Source organism: Periplaneta americana, chromosome 9, assembly GCF_040183065.1.
Source record: "Periplaneta americana isolate PAMFEO1 chromosome 9, P.americana_PAMFEO1_priV1, whole genome shotgun sequence".
NCBI classification, from domain to species: domain Eukaryota; kingdom Metazoa; phylum Arthropoda; class Insecta; order Blattodea; family Blattidae; genus Periplaneta; species Periplaneta americana.
In genome coordinates, this window is record NC_091125.1 from 95787479 (window position 1) to 95815079 (window position 27601).

At 35.0% G+C, this 27601-nt stretch overlaps 1 protein-coding gene across 2 annotated transcripts; it reads left to right on the forward strand.

Annotated features, from left to right (window-relative positions):
• The first annotated feature begins 1025 nt into the window (after positions 1-1025).
• eEF5 (eukaryotic translation elongation factor 5) lies at positions 1026-25678 on the forward strand. 2 transcript variants are annotated; one of them, XM_069835418.1, is made up of 5 exons: positions 1026-1174; positions 10458-10591; positions 16913-17080; positions 18956-19090; positions 24250-25678. In XM_069835418.1, the coding sequence occupies exons 2-5, from the start codon at positions 10484-10486 to the stop codon at positions 24319-24321; spliced, it is 483 nt and encodes a 160-aa protein (XP_069691519.1). In that variant the 5' UTR covers positions 1026-1174; positions 10458-10483; the 3' UTR covers positions 24322-25678. The 2 variants fall into 2 exon arrangements, with proteins under 2 accessions (XP_069691519.1, XP_069691520.1); XM_069835419.1 differs by having other exon boundaries at positions 1163-1288.
• Positions 25679-27601: the final 1923 nt, after the last annotated feature.

Sequence of the window (27601 nt, forward strand, 5' to 3'; positions counted from 1 at the left end):
GTGGTTATATAAAATTTTCTGAACGGAACGGTATAAATTTCAGAATATGTCAAAGGTGGAATTTATGAGAAAACTGGCATTATAGCTTCACATTAGCTTATGTCCATTACATTGGCACTTAATAACACTAATTGCCATGTAATACGGAAAAATGGTATTAACAATGGGAAAAATACATTAAATTCGTATGATGTGCACGTTGTCAAACATTTTTTCCTAAAGTGGGACTCGACGTTTGTTGGTGACAGCTATAGAATACAAACGAACAGCATCTTAGTTGCAATAAATATAAATAAAACTCACCCAATTTTTTTAAAATAAAATAGTTAATTTATGTGTTTTTAATGTTGTAACGTATGCAATGCGTATAAGAAAAGTTATCATTTAGTTCGATTATATTTAAGTAATTTTTGCAGTTCTCATTTGACTTCAGTTGCGTTGCGGTACCTCTAGCGTACTCTAGCGTCCAACACGTTGCAAAATGGAATGAGATGATGGAGATCAGGGAAGCCGTGACATAGATGAATGTTCATGATTTTCATATTTGTTTAATGTGTAATGGGAAGGATTATTTGATTATTCTCCTTATGTATTTCGATCTTTGAGCAAAATAATTATTTTTACATATCTCTGATGATATATTATTTCTGAAGCTTACTTCACATAACATACACGCGGAAATGTCAGAATTAAAGTGCAAACAATTACAGACAAATTTGTAAGTGCTCGAAGGAAACCTGTGCACAACTTATGCTGTCAGAAGTACCCTCTTAGCATTACGAACTTCATACAAAGAGAAATAAATTTACTCGTTAGGAAAATATATAAATGCATTGTGATTATTTTGCATTTTCGTTCGTCCAGGTTGACTTGTTTTATTAAATTCCTTACTGCAATAAATTAGCCGGTTTTCACATTCTACTTTCATTTGATAAAGGAAAATAATTTTAATGAACGAGGAATTACATTTTTTTATTACGATGACATAAATGCCGCAGTTTTTACTTGTCCCCTGTCTATATCATTTTCTTACACCTTGGATAGTTAGGACATAGATACTTATCGTGTGAAACGGATTCTGCATTACTTCAACCCCTCTAAGGAGTAATTGAACCGGTAACGTGGTACGCATGCGCCCAAGATCTTCTGGTCGTAGTACCCATTTTGGTCACATGTGAGTATTGGGAAGAAGCTTAATATTTTAGTAAATTGTGAAATATTGGTGGTTTTATCAAAGATTTTGGAACATTTTATCTTGTGCTATCTTTGAAATACTTCACAGTTGAAGGTATTCCTCATATAAATGTATAAAATTGACTGAAATCGAAAGCCACCGGCAGGTTTACTTGACATTGCACGTTATGCTAGGAACGTTCTTTCCCGCCATGTTGGGTTTGCTTTCATCAACTTTATATAGTTATATCTGAGTTCGCCGCCTATTTGTGAGATTTCTTTAGTCATAGTTCGACTTGGACTAGCTTTTGGGCTAGAAATAGGACGTTGGAATATATTAAATTACATTCTTTCATACTTTGACGAGCGCGTGCGTGCCCCGTTGTTTTGCTGAATTATTTGTCTTATGACCATTTTGTTGTAGATATATTATACAAGTAAGTTTTAGTTATTGTGCGAAATATGAAATACGAATTCCAGTTCAATCGATTGTCATTTACTGCATTGCTGTCATCCGAAAATTGAATGTAAACATTTTCATGGCACATGGTGGTTGCTTATAAATGGATGCTTTAGAAAGCATGGTGTAATTGATGTTAACGATGGAGTGACTTGCATGAACTTTGGTCAGTCATTTTTAACATTGCGATAAGCTGCAAAATTCTATAATGCGTACTTGATTAAATAAATCATATGTAGTGACTGCTGAATTTAGAAGGGAACGAGGGAGTGCTAAAACAGGCATAATGCCCATATGGTCATTTGTTTGCGTTTGGTAGACACGTGTCTTTGTTTAGCTGAGTCGGTTGTATAGTTTGTTCTATTGTGAAGTTTGATGTGAAATTCATTATGTATAACATTGAAATTGTATTAATTGGCCATTTGTTACATTCACTCCATGGTGGCATACATTTTGCATGAGTTTGAATTCAGAGTGAATGAATTCATGTTCACGAAAAAGTGATGGGTACTCGATAGTATTGTAGGATATGCCTATGTTAAATAAGCCATTATAGGTATAATACCATTTGTTATGTACTGTTTGTAAAGAGTACATTTTATTTTTGTGTTTGTGTCTAGTACCTTCGCATTATCTTGTAGAACTTCTTAGGTGGATAGTGTTCTTGCAAAATATTTGTTTTTAACGTGCCATTTTGTTTAAATTTCTGCTAATCTTTTCTAAGGTTGGCAGTTTACAGGCTATAATGGAAATAATTTTGCAGTAGGTGGACCCTGCTTTGTACTCTTGTGAATGGCTTGTTATAATAATATAGGGAGTGTGCAATAAGGAGATTACACTGTAATTGTCCTTAGCTGTATTCACTGATTGTCTTCTGTTTTTGCACATTGTTACATGGAACCTATCGCAGACTAGGCTAATACACAAAGTTCGCATAGACCTATTATGTACTCTGGTGATGGTTCAAGATATTACTTGAATTTTACAGATCGTAGTCGTAAGTTGCTATGGCGTAGTAGTTTGTTTCCGTTCATGTTCGGTCTTATGACTTAAATTATGTAAAACTGTCTGTTGAGAATTGGTATTTCTCTTTTCGAGTTTCCAACTTTGCATCTGCTTAAGCCACTGAGCTGTTTTATTCTTTCATGCTGTGTGATATTGCAGTCGCCATGAATAACAAGATTTTTACGAACTATGAATAATATGATGCAAGCATTTGTTACGAATTGGAAGTGGTGAACGCATTAAGGAGAAGGAAATGGTGTTTATATTACAATTGGCTGTGGATATAATGGTCTGTTTACATGACTAGCATTTAGGCTACTATAGCAAGTTTTAAATACTTCAAAATTTTGGAGATTGATAGTTTGAACAAATAGGTTATTCATACTTTAATACTAGTCACTAATTTCCTTAAATTTTTATCACTTTACAGGTGATTAATACATTAGTAGGTATAATGTTCAAAAACGTTTTGTAGAGTTAGTCTTATAGTCTATTTAAATTTTATGCAAATATTTAAATTCTATGCAATTTTGTGTATTAAACGAGTATGGTATTAAAAAGGGGAATAAATTTTAGGAGTGTTGATAATTTATACTTTGGCATGTTGTATTGGCATTCGTTTTCAGTTGTCAGCACCATAGGAATTACACAACGACATTCCTTTCTAGACACATTCTTCATCTTCTTCACATTATTGTTACATGGAAGAAATTTTTTCGGGAAATCTGATAAGACTGGTGCAGCTAAGCTCTTTACGAAATGTACTATAGAGAGTTGATGATCGAAACCGACTGCTGCAGCTTTCCTTCAGAAGCAGCCAAATTTTCTTCCTAACTGGGCAAATTTGATAACTGTCAAAGAGGAAGGAGTGAACAGAGACTATGAGTTTCACCAACATACTAAATTGAAAGTTTAGTGGCGACCAACGAAATGCCATATCTTATTAGCAGGAAATCTGAAGGTTAAGAAGTGTTTGTGGTGTAGCCTAGTATACGGCTGTAATGAAAATCTTATAATTGCTCTTATGTTCTCGGATTCAGCCAAAACTTTTTATCTGTTACTGCCACTAATTTCCCTACAGTGACTGAAAATTTCTGATTCCATCTTTAAAAAAAATGCATTTAACTGAAGTGGATTTATTGAAATGTCATTTTAGAAGGTAGACTATTGTCGCACATTTTGTCAACTAGCATTAGCAACAAGAAAACTTGTCGACCCTCACTAAAAGATAACTAAAATTAACATGGAAGCCTGTAAACTCAAAATTTTCTGAAAATTTGCCACGTTCTTAGTCCAGAGCACATTACATAGGTACAGTACAGACTTGGTATTGTAATTCTTTTGACTCCTGTGAACAAATTGGATAGTGTATGACATTAGTTGGCACATGTGCTGCATTCTTTTGAAGTCTTAGTGTACTTACGATCTTTGTAATGCCATAAGGTGCAGCATTACTTTGAAGGTTTTAAGTTCTAATGTGTAAAGTTGTTGTTTCTAATGCCAGGCGTTTGACAAAGTCATTTGACCTCTTGCACTCCAATATTTTTCAAAGATATTGTCATGGTCAGCGACTGAAGCACAGATTTTGAGGTGTTCCGTATCCATTTCTTGGTTTGAGTTGCACAATGGGCAGTTAGGGGACTGATATATTCCAATTCTATGCAGGTGTTTGGCCAAACAATCATGGCCTGTTGCCAATCTAAATGCAGCTACAGACGATTTTCGTGGTAAATCGGGAATTAACTGTGGATTATGATGCAGAGAGTTCCATTTTTTCCCTTGAGATTGTGTTATCAAATTTTGTTTGTTGAAGTCTAAGTATGTAGATTTAATAAATCTTTTCACAGAATAATATGTAGATTTAGTAACAGGTCTGTAAGTAGCAGTGCTGCCCTTCTTTGCTAGTGCATCCGCATTCTCGTTTCCCAGGATTCCACAATGGGATGGTATCCATTGGAATACAAATCTTTTATTGAGTGATATTGAGAGAGCATTGTAGTTATTTCTGCTGTTTGAGATGAAGGTGTGTGTTTAGAGACGATTGATAGAATAGCTGCTTTGGAGTCTGACAGTGTAACTGCATTCTTAAATTTATTGATGTTTAGAAGATTCCTGAGAATGTGTAAAGTAGGGTCCATCTACTGCAAAATATTTCAATTATAGTGTATAAACTGTGAACCTAAGAAATGATGTAGCAGAAATTTAAACGAAATGTCACGTTAAAAACAAATATTTTTACAAGAACACTACCCACCTAAGAAGTTCTACAAGATAATGCGAAGATACGAACTAGGCACAAATACAGAAAAATGTACTTTTTATAAACGGTAATGGTGTTACACCTATAATGGCTTTGTAGTCGAGAGAAATGTCCGTGCCTCCTCTAATTACTCCTACTTTATGTGATGGTGTTCGTTCGTATTTTAATACCTACATTTCACTGATTTAAATGTTAAACTGGATGTAAATGAGTGGCAATTTTCAAGGTTACGGACAATAAAGTGTCATATTTTACGAAATTAATTACCCTATACCAATTTCAAAAGCATGTGTAGGAAGTGTTTGTTTTAAAGTTAGTAAGTGGGCAGACATAGGCTACGAAAAGTGTGCACATATTATTAAGGCAGAGTTGTCAGTCAGTTTTTATGTCTTGCAGCATAACTTTCTTTGAATTGATGTAGAAAGTGCCAGGGTTTTCAATTTTGCATAAATAAATACGAAGTTGAAAGTGGCATATAGAATTTAAAATTAGTAGAAGACTTGGGTATTTCACAGTGTACTGGAACTTCACATCTTCCCGAAATATATTTAGATACCATCTTCAGAGTAATATAGCTAGATCTGATGTCACTTACTGTGCGAACAGAGTAGGTGACTCTTCAGGCTTAACTATTTCTTATGGAACCTGTGTAGTTCGGATATTTTTGTTTAAAAAATAAGATACACACGTTTGTGTGTTTCTCTGCCTTGTTCTAATTTTGATATCCAGTATCCATGTCTATACACGATTTGAATATTGTATGTTGTTGAATCTTGTGTATACTCAGTTTACATCTATACTTCAAAATTAGAAAGAAATTGTAACCTGCCATTTAGTAAGGGTTTTCTCAGGCTTTTCCTATCTGTTCGCGTAAAAAAACTCTGTTTAAATAAGTGTGAAGCAAGAAGTTGCTGAATTTTAAAGTGTAAGTTCATGCATGCATTCTCGCTGCAGTAAGTCTCTACTCTTAGAATTGTGTCGAGTTTTGTGGTGATGTGTTGAGTAATTTCATGTAATTACTTTATTTTTTGTTAATAGTTGCAAATGTGTGATCGAGCCTAGAGTCACTGACATGTTCCTCTTTCCTGGCATGTGAGTGCTAAAGGTCTCGTAGAATAATGCTGACTTTTGCCCTGGTTGAATTTATATAATTCTTCTCAGCTTTCAGTTCAGATACAATCATTGGCCAACTTCTTGCAGAAAGAAACTGACCAGTACACGAAAAATGGAAAAAAATGTAATGAAATATCACTGTACCAGTAATTCGATAGAAAACGATCAATATGATGGACATCAATGACATCGAGGATCACTGACAAGTTAGTGTTGGTTTGTTCAGGTTTTTGCTTTGGTATGCCTTGTATTTATGTTTTTTTGGTAGGCATACCAAAAACCTGTACAAACCAAACCTAACCTGTTGGTGATTCTCGATGATATCCGCCAAATTACCAAACTACCGACATCACAATTCCCTCGGTTTTTCTATCAAACACACATAAAAATTCAGTTCTGTGAAGTAAAGTGTATTCAAATGAGTAAATGAACATGGAGGAATAAAGTTTTATAATTGACTTATTATTTATTTACTTACTGCGTGGGTTGGTTTATTTCTGCAGTTCAGTTGTCTTTATGCATGTTGTTGTAGTTTAGCATATTACTCACTAGTTTTACGTGATTATGTACAGTTAGATCAAAGTTCACAATTTCCATGTGTCACCATACAGAGAAGAGGGGGAAGAATAGGTGTAAGAGGCTAAATGAGATTGTTGCAGATACTACCAATACAATAAACATGTTTTTTTTTTAAATAAAAATTCTCCCTATGAAGTTTCAGAATGTGACTAATGTCTCCAGTATTACTAATGGCTGTGTTCTTTATTTGGTCTTAACAACTCCTTCGCAGTAAATCTGTCACATTTACATGTGACTGCAGAATTCAGGTAAAATTGCGTAACGATTCAGAACGAAGTTTATAATTTGCAGTACCACCTATTGTGCGACAAATGTTATCTTGCGAGACGTCTTTTGGTTTTTTTCTGCTCTTCACACGGGCAGTATTATTTCACTTGCATATCGAACTCAATTTGTAGCTAATGTTTTCATTCAGGTGGAGGAAAAATTCTAATGTTACCTATTGCAACCCATTCAAAATCAGTGTACCATACTCTGTTACTTAGTGTGACTACTTCTCTTACTCTACTCGAAAGGTAGACCCCTGTATCTGGACTGCAGAACTGGGACTTGTACACTATACTCTCATATTTATAACTGAAGATCTTTTTTCTTTTTTTCTCCAAATAAAATGCTGTTGTTACTCCAAATACTTAACAGTCCAAACTGCAGATTGGACAAATTAATAAGCTTTTATAAAGATTCTCTCTTTGCTTTAAATATCTTCTACTGTTAACTGTGTAGCCTATGTCAAATAATTTATTAAAATATAAAAATGTTATCTTTTTACCTTCCACGTTTTTTAGTCTGTAAAATTATAAAGACAGTGATTTTTCTCAAACTGATTGCTGACCATGTCTAAACAAATCCAGTAGTGATAATGTGCAAGTTCGAAATTTATTTCCTATTGCACTGTGGCCTCTATGCTTTGAAGCAGTAGGCTATCATCTGGTGAATAAACAGGCTAGTTATCAGACTGAGAAAATACAAAACTTACAGAGAACATACAAAACTTAAACATTAAATTGCCTTATACAGTAGAACATAGAAATTACAGCAGCTTCTCCCTCAGATATGTGCCTTATGTATAGAGGTGTTTCAAACAACATTGCTCATTTCCTGTCACATATGTCTTTTAATTCATTTAATTATATCTTCACTTTTCCGCACAAGTAAAAGTTTGAGATTTGTATGTGGATCCTGATAGACATAATTCTCAACTGGTCGTACAATCACTGAATACTTGATTTCACACATACACTGGTTTGAAGTATGTGTATTTACTTTGCCCTGCATAAAGTGACCTTAAGTCTCCCTTCTTTGACCATTAAAAAAAAGTTTTCATATCATGCAGTGAAACTGCCTCTGTTACAAAATAATATGCACTCTAGTGTATTTTCTAGCTGTTTCTACAGCTATTAAGTCGAAATCATGCTTTATCAGAACAGAACACGAATCTTGGATCTACAGTCCCTCCATGTACCAATTGTTGGACCTTCTGTGGAGTAATTGTTTCCGTAGCTAGCACCAGACTACTCGTTAAATTCACAGTACACTAAACATGCTGAATGTAATGCCCATCACCCACTATTAATTTTAGGAAATGCTGAACTTGCATGTTGTACTGAACACACTAGACTATATTATATGTAAATTATTTTATCTGCATTTGGCGAATGTTTGAGACAATCTATTATTTGTAGAAAATTCTTACTTTAGTTTTATAATTGAAGGAGTGAGAATGAGATACCGGTAATTCAAGGCCACACTTTTATCAAAAACGCTTCTTTGTGCGAGTTTATTTCTTATACATATATTGGGAAGCTACTAGTAAAATATTATAAAATTTACTCAACAAATAACAGAAATAAACGCTAAAGAAATTATGATATTGCACCTAATAGCATTGGATTCTAAACTTTCAATATGCTCTCCTGTAAAGTTTTGTTTTTGTGGCTTGGGACTATAGCATTCCGACTCCTTCAATTGTGTCTAGTAAACTGTGTGAAAATTGGCATTGTGTGTAATTTCTTTCCACTTCTAGTAATGTTGTCGTAAGTTATAAATTTTAACATCTGTTAGAATATAGATCTATATTAAAATGTAATTTTTAATATTTGAAGATGGTAAAACTCGTTTAATCTTCTTAATGCTAAATAACATTTTCACAGTCATCTGGCATCTGTCATGTGACCTGCAAGATAGATGCAGAAGAATGCCAAAATAATTACAAACTCTTTTAAAGTCCTTGTTGTCACTAATTGTTATCATATTAAACAAAAATAAAATAGTTGAATTGAAAGAAGTATTATATTTTGCTAAGGAAAAAGAACACATCACCTTTTTCTACACTTTTTGCCTTGTACATTTTAAGTGTATCCAAATTTTCTAACACAATTTTTCACTTTTCGCATAAATTTAGTGAGTACTTAAGAATCGTAAACATTTGTTGTAAACTGTGGAATATCCACTCCAATCACAAAAGAAATTTTCGCTCATACTGACTGCCAGACCCATCGAGAAATTACCTTTCAATAGAGATTGGGCGAGTATCGATTGTTTTCTTTGTCCTGTTAGCTCAAAACTTGACCTTAACCAGCGTACACAGCATATAAAGGAAACTTATAACTCAAGTCCGGATTTTTATGTAATATTGATCCTAACAATATGTACATAAATATGTAACTTACAAATGACTTCAAAGGTTCATTGCTGCCCTCACATAAGCCCACCATCAGTCCCAATCATCATATCCCACATTCCTCATCCATTTTAATATTATCCTCCCATCTACGTCTTGGTCTCCCCCAAGGTCTTTTCTCCTCAGGTCTTTCAACTAACACATTATATACATTTCTGGATTCACTCGTATGTGTGACATGCTGTGCCCATCTCAAACGTCTGAATTTAATGTTCCTAATTATGTTAGGTGAAGAATACAATGTATTCAGTTCTGTGTAAATAAGTAATTAAAAACCTTAAATACGGTATGTAATAAATATATTACATCAAAATTGCACAGGAGCTAAAAATTATTTATTAAAAAAAATACAACCAAGGCTTGAAGCACAATGTGCCGCAAGATTTTTTCTCTATACTTTCAACTGTTAAGTTACGTCGGTGATTGGATTCTCGAATGCCGAAAACGATCTCTTGACATCGCATGGTGTTACCTGTACATTTTTAAACAAATGGATGTAGTGTCTTCCTTGTTTCTTCACTGAGGATCTAACAGTAAATTGGCTAAACTTCTTTTGTTTTGTCTGCTCCGAATTTTTTTACGACACTTGGTTAACTTGCAGTTCCACAGACAGCACTGAGTTAATTTTTTGCATCACTGATGTCCATCGATACATCAGTGAAAGTTAGATAATTTATAACTTTTCAGTGTTTTCGGAAATCTACCGAAAGTTGCACTACATACACAACTTATAATTCTGTAAAACAAGTTGCGAACCAGTCAAGTGAATAATGGAATAAAAGATAAAGCCAGTGTCCATTATAACAAAATGTGCCTCCACCAGTTGCAGGTAATACCCTTGACACTAACTCTTTTCTGTAAACACCACCTAACAAAAGACAAAGTTAAAAGTTGAGTTTCCTTGAAGCTGTCTGAGTAGAGACATGAGGTCACTATGTAGCGGGACCTGTCAATCGCCTAGGTTTTTCCAGAGGAGAATGAAGTGCAAGACGACAGTATTAGCGGAGAAACACTGTATTACATAGTGGCTGTTGAAATGTCGATGTTCTAAATGCTATGTATTCTTTTAAACCAAGCTTAGCAAGACTATTTTTTTTTAATAATTTTATTGGTGAAAAGTGTCTTTGCCAGACATTGTTTCTTTGAAAAATGCATTGAATTATTAATTTTTGTTCGTGTATTTACAGAACAAAACTTCTAATATCTAACCATCATGGCAGACATTGAGGATACCCACTTCGAAACTGGAGACTCTGGTGCCTCTGTTACTTATCCTATGCAATGCTCTGCTCTTCGTAAGAACGGTTTCGTCATGCTCAAGGTGAGTGACTGCAGTTTTTAGTTGCCAGTATTAAAAGCTTTTATATTAATATTAATAAGGCCACCAGTGTAGCTCAGTCTGCTAAGGTACTCCCCTGTTGATCTGGAGTTGTGCTCGGGCGCGAGTTCAATTATCACTTGGGTTGATTACCTGATTGGGTTTTTGCAGAGGTTTTCCCCATCCATAAGGCAAATGTCAGGTAATCTATGGCGAATCCTCGGCCTCATCCTCACCAAATATTTCATTATCACCAATCCCATCAACACTAAAATAACCACGTAGTTGGTACAGCGTCGTTAAATAATAATCAGAATATTAGATTTGTTACGTTTCTGATCTTATCTTCTGTGAGGATCAAAATTTTTCATTTTCATATATAGTTAATGTAAAAGCTTTAAATATTGCGTTTTGAAAAAAAATCAGCCTGATGTAGTTGAGATGAAATCTGTCTGGTTGGTGCATGATATCCTATGTGGTGGTGGTAATATTCTTTTGCATTTGCATGTGCTGAGCACCATTTTCGCTGAGGGTGTGATATTTATAGATGAGAATGTGAAGTAGTTACTAATTTTGTAAATGAGTGAAAATGCAAATAATGCTTAAGTGAATAAGGCTTTCGAGACACCTGAGTGTGCAAAGGAAGAAATAAATACACCAAGTTCAGATTGTATTTCATGATTATACCACTACAATTTCTTGGACACCAAGAGAATATTCGATTAAAAAGACACGTGGCTGTTCAATTATCGTTAGGTGAACTTCTGGCAGACATATACTAGTTCGTGTAGGATCTCTGTGAAAATTCGATTAGTATAAATTTCATTTCAAGAGAAAAAGTTAATTTATACTGTAATTTGGAGTGATGCCTAAGCGTATGCGTATATCATTTTGTGTGTGTATATGACTGATTCTTAATGCAGTTAAGGCACTTTTATTCTCTTAGAAACTTTAAACAACTGTGTAGAATCTAAAGATTTTTTGTAACATTACTAGGAACTAATACTTGTAATTATGCTGTTTGTCCTTCAGTGTAGGAAATTGGCCGAGAAAATTGCTTGTAAGTATTGCTTAGATCTCTCTTTCAGGAATGAGGTAATGACAAAGAGGGTCAGTTGAGAGGTCGAAAAATCTAAAAGATAAGTGTGTTCTATGTCTTTGTAAGGAGCCTCAGAATTGGTGGAATCTGTATGAGACTCTAAGACCGTTGGCCACTCGTCTCTGTAATGTCATTCTATTGAAGAAGATGTAACTTACTAAATAAGACATTTTTCTGCATGCCATACATCTACGATATGCGACTTTCTTTCTGAAGAAGATTTAGGATTTTTTTGTCATCCTTAAGCACTTCATTACCTTTCTGGCTAGGTTTGAACTGGCAAACTTTGATGCATTGTCAAGCATGTTAATCACTGTGTCATTGAGGATGGCTAGATGAAGCAGATTATTTGGATCAGTAGTGAGAGAAATGGTTTGCAGTACTGCCTATGTAGATGGAAAGTACTGAGATTCTCCAAATATTGTCAAAATTCTGATAACTTAGTGTTAGTTTTCTACATTAGCTGGTATAAATACAGAACTTCAGACTGTAAATTGAACTAAGGAGTGGTGGAATTATCCTATCTTAGTGTCTGTTACGTCATAGATTTTCTGCTTTTACGAATAACACACAGAGAAATGATTCCACATGAATGGAGTCTGTGTTTTGCACATATCGTAGCACAGATATCTTGGATAAATCAGTGCATTACTCTTTTTGTTTCGCTTTTGTGCTGTCTTCTTTCACATGGCAGTGTTTTGGAAAGAAATGATTAACCAGTCAAAATGTCGGTTGGCAAACAAAAAAATAGCTTTTTTCCTGATTTCACAGTAATCTCGATATGAGAAGATGGCTTATATTTTGCAAGATACAAATAGTAACAAGAGGAAGGTGTTAATTGGCGCATACTCTAAATTGGTGCTGGCTAAGAGCATCATCATGGGAACAGCTTCAGCCATGTTCAGTCAGAATGGTTTCGTTGTGTGACATCAATCTCGGTGAGCGAGTGATCATATTGTTACATTACTTACAGTTGAACCTCATTATAGCGAGAGTTAATAAAATTAAAGAAAATTGAAGTTTAAATAAGTGTGCACTGTGATACAGTAATAGCATTTCATTTATGCCCATAAATTTGTCTAATATTATAGCTTACTCTAAAATTTCCACATAAGTTTTGTTAAGCAAAAAAATATAAGTAAAAGTAAAGGTTTCTCATTATTGCAGAAGTTGTAAATGTATTTGTTGAAAATATAAAATATAAGAGAATTGACGATACTTATTTCTCTCGTTGTAATGAAGTTCTCGTTCTACCGAAGTTTAACTGTAGTTCACCACCACTCAAGGACATACATAACAGTATCTTAAAAAAATAACTTGCTGACAGAGTTAACTTTTTAGGAATTTTTGTGTCCACTTTGAGTATGAATGGAGCTAAATAGGAATGGTGCAAGTTCATCCCTGTAATCGTGGTGTATGTCGTGGAGATGGTATGGTCTTCTGGCTATACTGTATATTGCAGAGGACATTGCCAAATTCAACATTTCAAGTGCCATATAAAGAAATTAATAAAGGAAATGTCTGTTTTGTACTTGAATCTCGTAGGCTTCGTAAAGTTCATCTTTGTTATGTATTGGTGATTCAAAAAGGAGTGAATGGCTCATTTAACCTCAATTGTTGGTTGGTGATGCTGTTGAAAATACAGCAGTTGAATATTTTTGTCAACATTGAAAGTCATAAATCCATATTACTTGACTGTTTATTATATGTTAGTAAGAAGTGAAGTGTGAACAGTTAAACAGTGATACGAGTATTTATGTATCAAGAAAAAATTCAGTACTCCCAAGAAGAGATTTAAAACACAGTAAACTTTTAGGACTCATTCAGTGGATTTGTAGCTAGTTTGTGTGTGCGTGCATGCTTAAATGGGTAGCAAGGCATCTTGTTAGGCTAGGACCTGCATAAAGAAACCACTTACAGTATTCATGACAACTTACATGGTCTTTACCGGTATTTTTATGGAAATAGTTTAATAAATGGTTGAGATATGCTGACAAAATTGGTAGTTTCTGAAATGTGTTTAGAAACTTTTTTATATTGGTTTAAGAAACGATTGCATGCCTGTAACAGAGGAAGAAGCTTAATATCAAATTCGCGATATAAATTGCCTGAAAATTGCTGCACGGGACATAAGTTAAAGTACTGAACATAAATTTCTGATGAACTGAAGACCTCCCTCGAATAGGGTGTAACCAACAAATCTATATATAATACACGTTTCAGAATAAAATTATAATTTCAGGGGCATATTTCGTTAGGTCTATATTTACTAGCAGAACCATTTAATTAATCAGAGATATAAGTTTATTCAGCTATTAGATGCAATAATTTGTTATAAGTGAATGCTTCAAAATTACTTTTTCCATCGAAGTCGCATATTTAATTAATTTGATGTTGCACCCTTTTACGAGGGAGGTCTTCAATTGTGATTGTTAAAGAATTCTTACATTCAGTAAGAGCATCACTGACTAAAATTACAATTTTGGGAGGGGGGGGGGGTTGATTCATTTATATGTACATGTGCATGTGAGATAGAGAGACTGAGACTGAACAAAAGCATTTTGAGAGATTTGTCCTTTCGCATGTTCATTAATGTTATCTTGTTGGGGTGGTTGTTTGCATTGTATTCTGTAGCAGTGCTGCTATATTTTCAAATTCTGTTTAGAGTAAACAGTTGTTATAGTTACAGTAAAATTGTTATAGTTACAGTAAAAAGCTACGAGGGTTAGGACATAAGTCATGGCAATATTTTATGAGAATTGGAGTACCATTCGAAACTTTTAAATATGGAAATGAAAGGGCAGGATATGGTGTACTATTAATGTAATGTCCATAAACGACACGGTATCATGCTGATTGTGCTTGCACGATAACTGGAATAACATTATAGCACACATACCATCTCTAAAAACCCGTTGGGTCACATCCATTCTGCACAGTGATTGACTCATAACTGCATTAGGCATAACTATATGCAACATTACTCTGTGCTGTAACTAGAGCCTGGAATTTTAGGTGCTGAAAGTTAAGAATGACACTGAGTGTAGATGAATAGATGTGATGCCCGTGAGGAGGGCTTTAAGCCTAGTTCACAGGAGTCCGATATGTAATAATAGACGAGAGTCACAAGAACTAGGCAATGAATCTTGTAAACTGTGCGCTAATTCATAAGTGGTAGTTAAGAGGATTAGAAACCTTTAACAGTGCCAAAAGGAAAATACTGACAAGAATGGCATGTCAAAGAAGGGGAGCATGATTTCTATTTTATAAACTATACCGAGAAACAATATTAACTTTTAGCACCTAAAATTCTGGGCTCTAGCAATAACCTATCACACTAACATCCCCATATTTATGTGACCACATACTTGTACTATGGATGCATGTCATGGCAGTTCACTCGCAGCTGAATTCACATTGCTCTCTGCGATAATCAAATATGAGACTGCCATCTAGTGATGAGACCACATACTATAGATGTCATATGACATGACATCTGATCTCGTGATACCATGGTTTGACTGACAAAAAAATAGTTGCTGTTGCTAATGCCCTAACCCTCGTACCATAGTCTAAATCTAGTAAGCTACTTGTGCAACTAATTTTATGTAGTTCTCTAAATAGTGCAAATGTCTGCATGCTCGTCATTAAGGCACATGAGAGGCAGGAACGTAGAACTCCTATGCTTTCTTGCCTTAGCACCAGCAGTGATGTCATCAGCAGCATGTTATGAATGCCTTTTACTGTTGACAGAAATCCATTGCTCACTTGTTTTTATAGGACATAGAGTGGACTACAAGACCCCTATGGAAACAGATTAAAATGTCGCCTCACTTTGCAGTCTACAATTTGTCACTCTGGCTTCCATTTAATTCCGTAAACTGAATAATTCTCAGTACTGAAGAAAGATACATTAATTATTTATAAATTTCTATTTTTTGTGGGTGTTGCATACTACTTAATTGACTCATTTGACATTCTGAGTAATGGTGGACAAATGACAAAAGAGCTGTAAAAGTCATTATAAACGTTAGTACTTTTCCCACTTATATTATAATGGTCTCATCACTTGGAGGAAAAGTGAATAATCTTTGTAGAAGTTAATGAAAACTGTAAAGTAATTTTTTTTTTATATATAAATTGAATTCGAATGTGGCCATCTACCATAGTTCTTACACCTATAAACGTCGGTCAGCAGCCTGTTTGATCACTTCCCTTTTCCTTATTTGCCTAGAAATCATTGAACTAAAATCTTTTGTTTTTAAAACATTACACATTGCTACTACGCATCTATATTCATATGAAACTTCTGTTTTCGATATTCATTTGCTTCATTAGTATGTATTAAGTTGTCACACTTTGTATTGTGCTAAATCTTGCTATTTTTTTTCATTGGGCTTAAAGTTTTAGTAAATTCCTATATTCAGTTTCTTCTAATAAATTTCTTACTTTCGTCAGAATGTCTGTATAAACTTCGAAATCTTGCGGTTATTGCAATGTGCAACAATAATTGAGGCATTTTCTGGAACAAGAAGTTAACTGCAAAATCTTGAATTTGAGATACAGAACATCGAACATTTTAAATCTCTTATACTACCTTAGTCAAGAACGAGATTTTTAAGGACACATTTGTAGTACTAGAATCCTGAATTATTTATTTATTTTTTCTTTTGATCAATAGCAGGGCCCTTAACTTATTTGCCCCAACTCTATGGGTGGTTCATAGGTGTCATAGGACCAAAAAGCGTAGACCACTTAGTCTGTCAAGACTATCCAGAGTGTACCACAGGCACTGGATCAACATGTGGTGATGATGATGGATAATTATTGAGGTGTTAATTTAAGAATATTGACACTGTTTAGACTTGTTCAATATTGATCTATACTCTGTTTCAAATGTTATCTACAGATTTTAAAAAACTGAAGTGCTGTGATGTGTTAATTTTATGAAATACTTAATCTAGACATAGCATTAGAATTTTCTTCCAGGAATGAGTTTAGTACTGCTTATATTCTCAGTCCGAGTGGAGACCGTGGAAAGAATTGAAATGAAAGGTTTTTTAATCTACTGATGACATATAGGATTTATTCTCAAGGCTATGGGTGTAAGTCAGGGATTGTTATCGTTTTTGAGCAGAGTTTTTTTGCCAGTTGGAGTTAATACTGTTACATTCCAATGTGAATGTGTGCTACAGTGAACTAGAATTGATTTTTCTTCTTTTCAGTCACGCCCTTGCAAAATTGTTGAAATGTCAACTTCCAAGACGGGTAAACATGGCCATGCCAAAGTACATCTTGTGGGTATAGATATTTTTAATGCTAAGAAGTATGAAGATATATGTCCATCAACCCACAATATGGATGTGCCTTTTGTAAAGCGTGAAGATTACCAGGTAAGATACCTTAACTTACATGTCAGACTAACCTTTCAGAAGAATGCTTGTGCTAGATATTAAGGAATGAAAAAGTGACGGAAATGATAACTGGGAAAGGTTCTTTTACTCTATATTATAAAGAGGGAAATGGTACTGGAAAAGGCTCTTTTACTTTATATTCTCATAAAGACGTATTAGGAATGTTACATAGAGTTATAGACAACTGTGTTTGAGAAAAAATAGAACAAAGAGCATAGCGATAATTGCATTGCTTGAACATATTTGCCATAGAACACACAAGTAAAGGTACGGTCACACATCGCTACTTTTGCTGTGCAACTTTTGTACTGCAGCTGCAAAAGTTGCGTGTCGTGTTCACATGTAAGCCAAAAGTAGTGTGCTGCACACTACTTTTCGTGCTGCACAACCCGAGTGCTGCAAAAGTTGCAACTGGAGGTTGCGAGTCTGTTCACACACAAGGCGCTACTTTTGCAGCTGCAGTCATGCTGCAGGTTTCCATCTCCGTGTTGACTTCTCAATATACATTTTGTGGTTATGTTCGCATTATTAAGAAACTAATGCAAAAGCTTCCTTATCTATTATTTGCTTTTCTGTCATATCTAGTATTCAGAAATTGACATTATTTTTACTATAAAGCTTTTAAAAACGCCTATATACTTAAATGATAACCAACAGCATATTCACGTAATCAATGTTGGCAACCCTCCTGTTTGGAACTACACTACAGAAAATAAAAAAAAAATGAATTATATCGTCAGCAATTATGCTCAGGCTGTGTCGTGTATTTAATAACTGTTACAAATAATTTATTTTCATCACATTTAACATTAAAATATATCCAAACAATAAAAGTATCATTGGCACATTTGGGTGGTAACACTGGTTGCAACCGCAGCAAAAGTTTCAACAAAATCGATATCAAAAATGCTGCGGCTGCAACCCTGAGAACCCTGTTCACACATCGCTACTTTTAAGCTGCGTGCAGCATGGAAAAGTAGCGGGCAGCAGGTTCGGCAGCTGCTACTGTTCGGGTTGCACCGTTGTTCACACATCGCAGTACAAGAGTTGCGCAGTTTTTTGTATTGCAGAGCTGCAAAAGTAGCGACGTGTGACCGTACCTTAATAGTAAGATGATGAAAAGATTCACTTTACCCTTTGATTTCTGGTGTCTCTTCTTTTCTGATCAAATCAGTCTCTATCCTCTCACATTCTTTCCGATGTAATTTTATAACATGAGTTGCTATTCCCCATTCTCAAGGTCTGAAATTTATTACATATTAAAAAAAAAAGTGTGGTTTATGGAAAGGAAGTTATGATTTCAAGGAGGCACTATTGTTGAAATGTTGGAAAAAATATTCACAGTTTTCATATTGGAGTTCTCCCTTGACACTGTTGTGATATCCCTTGCAGTTTGAATCATTAGGTGTATATCTAATTTCTGTTCAACTTTACCTTGAATAGGAATTCGAATTCTGTTTATCATAAACATGGAGTTACACAACCTTACTTGGATATATGTGGACTAAATATGTTTTCAAATTTTAGTGATCATAAAAATGGAATTGTACATTACAGTCATATGGTTACATACTGTAGCTCGCTGTTGCATGAACCAGGTATGTTTTTGTAGATAGTGTGATAGTGATACTGCTTATCAGGTTAGCATATCGAGCCTAGAGTCACTAACAATACTTCTTTTGGTATGTTAGTGCTAGAGGATCTCGAAGATTAAATCTCACTTATGCCCTGGTTGAATTTTATTTATTTATTCTCCCAGGTACCTTGTGAAGAAACATTTCTAATTGTGTAATTCCCTCCTTGGAATGGTTAAAATAAATTTCTCGCGATTAAGATGATTATTTGTTATTACAGCTGACTGACATCTCCGATGATGGTTACCTTTGTCTGATGGCTGATAATGGAGACCTTCGTGAAGACCTCAAGGTACCTGACGGTGAACTAGGTGCACAGCTGAGGGCTGACTTCGAAGCTGGAAAAGAGCTGCTGGTGAGTGAAGATTCCTGTAGCTCTGAGCTGAAATCACTAATAGTATAATCTTGGTTTGTTAGTACTACTGGATTTCGGGGATCAAATTTCATTTCCTTTTGTTGGAAGTAAGTTTTTTCTCTAATACTTTTTGCAATAGTACTTGTAATCCTCATTCCATACTAGAAGACTGCTTGTAAATGCATGTGTTCGAAACCCGTCCTATTGGCTGCAGGACAAAGGACCTTTTCTTGGCATTTAGAACGCAGTTTCCAGTCTGAAAACACAATCTGGTGTACAGTATATTTTTGAAGACTTAATAGGAAACATGCTGTTTTTCTAACCATGGAAAGGAAATGCTGTATATGAAGTGGTTAGAAAACTTAATAGAGGCTGTGAAGGAGGAATGTGAGTCACAGGCTGGGAGGAGCACTGAGGCACTGAGTGATGGTGATAAGATGGCAAGCAGGTTTTGTAATTTGGCTGCCTCATAACTCGCATATAATACAAAAATGGAGATGAAAATGATGGTCAGTCAGTTTTCAGTATGTTCTGTGCACTGTGCTGTATTAAAATTACGTGTTAATATCCTGCGACATATGTAATAGTGCAGGCTATACTACTACACTTTTACTACGTCATGCTACTTTTGACCAATAAAATAGTACCAATCATGGCTGTTTATTGCTACAATTTTATCACTTCCTTAGCTTTTGTTTTTATCACTTAGCATTTGTTTCTTTGTTTGCCAACATTTCAAAATGCAAACTCTTTGTAAGGTACTATAAAACATGCTTTGCGATCGTCATTTGTTTCCCGCATAGTCAACCGAAAATTGCGGCTCTGTTTAAACGTTTCAGTGAAGCTAACATTAATGAAGTAGAATTTTAGTAAGTCAATTAATACCTATTTTATTGCATTAGAGTATTTGTTTCTTCTAATCTTTATATACTTCTGTTTTTTATCACCTCCCTAACCATTTGTTTCTTTGTTTGCAAACATTTCAAACTGCAAATTCTTTGCAGTACTATAAAATATTTTTTGCGATCGTCATTTGTTTACCACATAGTTAACTGAAAAATGGCTGCTCAGTTCAAATATTTTGGTGAAACTAACATAAGTGAAATAGAATTTTAATAAGTCGATTAATATTTTATTGTATTACAGTACATTATTTCTTCTAAACTTTATATACAAGGGTGGATCGGAAAGTAAGGCACAATAATAATTAAAAAAAAAAAAAAAAAGTTTCATAGGTAAACAAAAATAAAAAAAATACACAAATGAACTCTCATCTTTTAGCTACTTTTCTACATAGACGCCAAGTTTCTCAACACATTTTTCCCATCGTAGTACCAGTTTCAGTATACCCTGTTCATAGACGTCTGTTCGGTTGGAGTATAGCCATCTACGGACAGTTGACTGCACTTCTGCATCGGCTGCAAAGCAATGGCCGGCCAGGAATTTCTTCATGGGACCAAACATGATGGTGCAAGGTCTGGACTGTACTGGTGGATGCCGGAGCACCTCCCAACCAAATGTGTTTATTTTCTCAAGAATAGAAGCCGCAACATGGGGACGATCATTGTCATGAAGAAGTTTGGCATTGTTAGCTTTAATGTTATAGCATTTGTCACAAAGGGCACGACACAACTTTACCAACGTTTGAATGTGAGCTGCAGCATTCACAGTGGTTCTGTGTTTAGCAAAGTCCACCAACAAAACACCATGCATATCGCAGAACACTGTTATACCGGGGACAGAACTTCTAGAGGCTTGAGTGACGTCACAGCGGAAGAGCTCGCACACAGCAGAATTGTTCGTTACACTATTTAACTGAAAACGTTGACCACTTACCTCGTGCTGCTAATCTGTGTTCTCCAACTGAACGTCCTTCTTTTCTTCACACAGCTGCTGCACACCAGAAAGAGTAAATGTCGTGTTTCTTGATGCAACCCACCCTTTCACAATGGACCAAATTGTTTGTATCAGATTTAATTCCGGCAAATATGGTGGAAGCCTGAGGGGAGTGTGTCCTGCATTAATAAAAATTTTGTCTACCGAATACGTAACTGTTCTAGGTTTGGCAGTTTTAATTATTTCATACAATGTAGGTTTTAACATTTTTGCATCGTATAGAATTCCTTTTTTGTCGAGCCAGTTCTTCATTTCTTCTTTCGGCGTGTTGGATGTTGGAGCTTTATTCAGTATCACATTATGATAGGAAGCATTGTCGAAAATGACTACAGAATTTGGTGGTAAATTTGGAGTTAATTTTTCTTGAACCCATTTCTAATAATTCTGTTGGTTCATTTGGTGGTGATAATCCCCGATGCCTGATGAGATTTCCACATGAGTAGAGCATTAGGTACGAAACCAATTTCTCCACCAGCATGTATTATAATCAGTCTTTGACCTTTTGACACAGGTGAAAGAAGACCATTGTTACTATCGTCACACCATGATTTTTTATGCACGTGGGATGACAAGATATAAGACCCGTCTAGGTAAACTATATTGCGTCCTTCTGATCTGTATTTCTTTATAAGTCTTAAATAATTTATTCTCTTCGCCCTTATATCGGACTTTTCTATCAGCACACATCTGTTTGATTTAGTTTTCTTCCATTGAAACCCTAGGTTTTGCAATAGTTGTTTCAAACTTGAATTTCCACTCTTAAAGCCTATTGATTCTATCAATTTATGCCTCAGTAATTGAACTGTAGGAACCCGTTTCTCTGTAATATTAAACTCGTATACAGTTCGTCGCACTACACTCTCGTCGAATTCGTCCAGGTCTAACACTCGCTTCTTCACTGTTCTCATCTTATCTGGCGTTTCAAATCCAACAATCTGACCACTCGCAACTTTTTTTGCCTCCGAACTGATTCTTTGAACACTGCTGCAGGACACACCAGTAGCTTTCAGAACCCTCTCCTGAACTTTTTCTAATGGAATTGTAATTCCTTCAAGTGCTTCTTTCTTCATGAATTCCAATATATTGTTTATCACTTCTTTTGTTTGATTATGCAATTTATTTCCTTTTAATTGATCTTATAGGAGGCTGATCACACCTACTGTATACGAGTATAACTACTGTATTCACAATATCGTAAAAGAACTTTTATTTTAGTGCTGATACACACAGAAAAGGCATTCACTGATCCAGCTGCGCTCTCACAATAGAGTAACTTCCGTTCAGAAAATGTTTTGCAGCTGAATGGTACCGTACCTGCTAGTGCAGGAGGAGGGGGTGGTCAGACCGCTTAAAAGAAACGGTCTTCAAGCTTCTAGATGTTTTGTCCTGAGTGTACAAGCACTTTCGTAGCAGATTGCGTCACTTTGAATTTTTTCTTTACTGGGAAAACAGCATTTTTCCACTCCATAGAGGCCTGTTTTCTTTGGGCATGTAGAGGTACTCCAAGAACTAATCATCAGTGACAACTGTATGATACAAATTTATGAGTTTACGATTTCATGTCATCTGCTTAGTTCCGACACAGGGGAGAGGCGGCGCAAAGAGCCGCACTCCACTACCGCACAACTTCACAATGTTGCTCCCTTCCCGCGTGTGTGAGAGAGAACTGTCAATACCTTTCTAGTTTTGTATAGAGTATAGCTCTTCAAGTGTTGTTCACTAAGCCCACAACTTGGGTCTACGTTGGTCATGCTGTTAGGTTACATTAGTCATGCATCTTAGGTTACATTAGTCATGTCTTTTTTTAGTAGGATTAACGCGAAATCAACAGTAAAAAGACTAATCAACTCAAAATATCAAGATGATATACTATTTCCACGAAATTTAAAATAATAAGAAATGGGAGTATACAACAAAATATAATGCCTAAGTACCCAAGGAAAAATGCAGTTGCATCCTTTTGATTACTCAGGGCGTGGCTATGAAACATTAGAACAAAATTGAAATTGTTCAGTCTTCAGGAAGAAATGGATCAGAATCATCTTCAGCATTCTCCAATCTTTTCCTGTAAACCCAATGTGTGTGAGAAATATTACAGAGCAAGAGAGTTGGTGGCTTTATTGCCAAGAACTCAGCATTAAAACAGTAACATAGCTTAGCTCTGTTAATCAACTGGGAAAGTTGCCATTATCTTAAGTTTATATTCTGTGCCGTGGCATCATGATCTAAGGGATCCTGTCAAGGACGTGCATTATGGAATGCACACTTGTTCGAGTCCTCATAGGAGAATTGCTTACGAAATTTTGGACAATGTATGGAACCATTGTCGACTCAGCATCATTATGCAATTGGGGAGCTATGATACATATGAAAACCAGTTATGAAAGCTGGGGAAGGTGGGTCATTGTGGTAACTGCACGATACCTCCATTCTGGTTGGATGATTGTCCATCTTTCCTTATGCATGTGGACGTGAGGCCAGGAGCTGGCTTGTCGGTCTTGGTCTTAAATGAGCTGTAGTCCCATGAAAGTTTAGTTTCACTTGTTTAAAGTTTGTGTAACTAGCCTGTGTAATATATTTTCGTATGGTTTTACTTTATGTTCATAGTTTGATTTTTCTACTATTGTAAATGTATTTCTGGTGTTAATGAACAAAAGACCTGATGACCTTAGCTACACCAGAATAAATAAATGAAGTAAATGTTCCACAAAACATAAATGCATCGAGATATTCAAAATAGGAAAAGGTACTTCATTTTTATTCTCATAAAAATACTTATTTTAGTTTTACAATGAACTTCAATAATTTATATTACTTCCACACTGAACACAATTACACACTTATTTTATCTACGCTTCTAATCTGTCATGTCAAGATAAGGTTAATGAGAATAAATATAAAAAATGCATATTTTATCTGTGCTCTGAAGAGAGGTGTAATGAAATGCGTTGCAATTTAAAATTTTTAATGTATTTAATTTTTTTCATTCCTTTATGTTTATTGGGTAATTCTTGAAGAAATTCAATCGTTAATATTTCTGTTATGTTTTTTATTTATATTTTCTATATCTGGTTTATTTTGCTGTTGGCACAATAGGACACATGAATATATATGAAAAAATCTTAAAATCACAACATAGCATATGGCAAGTTGATACATTTACAATACAAGTTGTAGTAGTGGAATATAGCCTAATATTACATTGAGCTGGCAGCTTTCATGTACTTAGCAATGGCTGATGTTTATGTTTTTGTGTGTTTCAGTGCACCGTTCTGAAGTCCTGTGGAGAGGAATGCGTTATTGCCATCAAAACTAATACAGCTCTGGACAAATAATTTATGCAAGCTGTTCGAGAAAAGTAAAACAAAAAAAAAAAAATAAATTTACAAGAATGAAGCAATGGTTGATGCTATGTGTACTACCAGGGCAATTGATGGGTGAGGTTTTTGTCACTGTTCCATTTGCTAAACCAATTCCAAAATTTACGATATTGTACCATAGCTGTCGAAAAAAACCGGACCATCATGGTATTTCTGAAATGCTTGTTTGATTTCTTTAAAACCCAAATATGTATTATAATAAACTGCTGAATGATTTAAAACAGTTACGTACAATAGTTTTGCTATCACTCCCCAGCGAGGATGTGTCGACGCGTAAGGTCGAGGAATTAATAAAGGGCTTGTGGAGCACAATGTTTAGTTGTTGGTACTTCCCTGCCTCCCGGTGCGGTGTCGTATTGCCGCCCGCCTCACCCCACCTTGTGGCCCCTGAATACATTCTCATGCTATTAATGTGTATTATTAACTCCGGGGATGTTGGTGAAGGAAGAATCTTTCTCTTTACAATCTTTTTTAAGGGCATCTCTTCATAATGTCGTCAACAAGCTTGTACAGTACAAATCGGTGTGAAATTTCCCTCAATTGCACCTGTAGTTGATACATATACAGGATATCTGTCTAAAGATGTTTGTTTGCAATGTGGCTCAATGTAAATCAGTGGTTCAGGGGGATACGCGAGGGAAAGTTTATTTATGAACATATTGTGATACATTCATTTGTCCACAGTCTTGTTTTGTGAGCGGTTTGTTTATATTCTGTGATTGACATAACCCTGATATTATGGTTAATGCATATTGGTAGGTATTAATTTTTTTAAGTACTTCTGCTTCAACATCAATATCGATATTGATTGTTTTAAAAAGCTATGCTGAGGGTTAAAAAGAGTAAAAATAAATAGTTCATTCCCAAGAAATGAAGTGGCTTTCTGATTTAAAATTTCTGTGCAATACCACGTGTATAATTGGGAATTGTAACTACCATAAATGGCTTTTTCGAGTGTTTTTAAATATGTTAATATGCAGTTTGATTTTTAAAACTGTTGAATCAGCTTTGGGAAATTTTAACATTGATGCAAGGGCTCAACTGACACTTTTAGTATGAGTGAGGTGGAACTCAAAAATACGGGCTTTGGTAAATGGTGTTCAGTAGTGATGGCAAACCTTTCCTGCTAATGCCAGGCATCCAACGAAGCTTGAATTATTATCTGGACTTCAACTTAAAATTAGATTAGCCATTTTACGTAGTTATTTGTCATTGCCCTTTTTGTTATTTATACAATGTAATTTTTCATTATGTATTAATTAGCTTGTATATTAGTCAGTCCTTAAACTAAATTAAAATTGTTAACATGGAAGATTTTTTTCCATTCTTATGATTGCATTTTTTGACATTGCATGTACAAGTTATATCTTGAAGGCAGGCATAATTAAAATCAAATAATTCATAGTTTGTACTTCATATTCTTTCATGGGTAGGATCTCAGCACATTTTGACACTGAAAACGCAGCTCAAGTGAGGCTTAGTTAGTTTGGGCTAAAGAATGAAATTTAATACTACAGTGCAAGTCCGAAAATGTGAATTCACAGGCTACCTCTTCCAATAGATCAGGTGTTCTTGTCCAGCCTTTTCGTAAGAAGTACCATTTGTTTTAGATTCATGTAAGTTGTGATGAAGCATAATAAAGACAAACTTCCAGAAGCAAGTCTGCTCATCATTAAAAAAAAGGCTTCGGTGTTTCTGCGTGTTTGGTGGACTGTTCTTGACATTTATGTAAGGGGATATTTGCCACTTGCGCAGTTAAAATTGTATCAGGTTGAGACTTTGTAAATATTGGGTGAAGCGAGTGAAATGTGTACATTGCCAGGCACTAACCCAAAAGACTGACCACGTCTGAATTACTTAGTTGTGGATAATTTGTTATAAATTTCCTGCTAGAAATTCTACCATTTGTATTTTATCTATATGTAGATTGTTATATGAAGACAATATTTGCAACTTAAGGTATGCATATGTCGAGGATAAGTGGAAATATCAGACATCAGCTGCACCTTCTTCCCACTTGATGTATGTGGAGTAGATTTTGATTGGTAATACTGTATGTGAATACTTTTATACTACCATTCCTATGCTTATGTAAGCTTTCATTCCTACATTGACACTTAATATATATAAAATCTGAAGAAAGAAAATTTTGTTGACTTTCAGTGGAGAGTTTATGCAAAATTGTGCAAAATACTAAATGGTCATTGAGAAAAAATATAGTAGATATTAGATTCGTAATTTCAAATAAAATCTTCAGTTTCGTGAGATTTTTAGGTTGCATGGTGCAGTGATGATTTGTATTGTATATATAGCTATGTATTTTATTAGTTTAAAAACGTAATCTGAAACTCAGGAACATACTATTGAGAAAAGATGTGGTATTTCGATATTAAGTTCATTTCATATAAAATTATTAGTTTTGGTGAGAAACTCAGGAACATGCTATGTAGAGTAGCGCTCAAAAGTATTTTGTAGAAAGCATATGCCACAATTACAAAAAGATAAATATTGAATAGAAAAAAATGCCAGTGGATAATTGAAAAGTATGTATTTCTAATCCATTTAGTACGAAAATGTATTTAGTTTAAACAGAGTTATCTTGCGTAAAAAATAATTGAAAATTCTTCTGGATCAAAAGTAATTTGTAAGCCAAGTATGTAATAATAAAACGAAAATATCCTGGACTCTGAGAAAAAAATCAGTATTTTGTTGCATACCCTCGAGCTTTGATCACAGCAACACATCTATTTGGCATTGAATACACAAGATTTTGCAGTCGCTTGAATGGAAATTGTGACCATTCTTCCAGTAAGGCAGCAAAGAACTGATCCTTATTTGAGTAACTTCTACAACGAACACGTCAATCCAATTCATCCCAGAGATGTTCAGTAGGATTAAGATCCAGACTCTGGCTTGGCCAATCCAAAAGTTTGATTTTTTTTTCAGCATAGAATTTTTTTAAATGGGTGGAAGTGTGTTTTGGATCATTGTCCTGCTGAAAAATCCAATTGCATGGCATATTCTTCCATGTGAAACCATATTCTTTTCTGAAATGTTACTATACGTCCAATGTTCCTTCTATTTGGACTAGAGAACCAACTCCACTTCTAGAAAAACAACCCCACACCATGATGCTACTACCACTGTGCTTATTGGTCGGTACCTGGTATTTTTTGTTGTCTCTTTGGTTTTTTGGTCGACATACATACTGTACACAATCAGAAGAAAATAAATT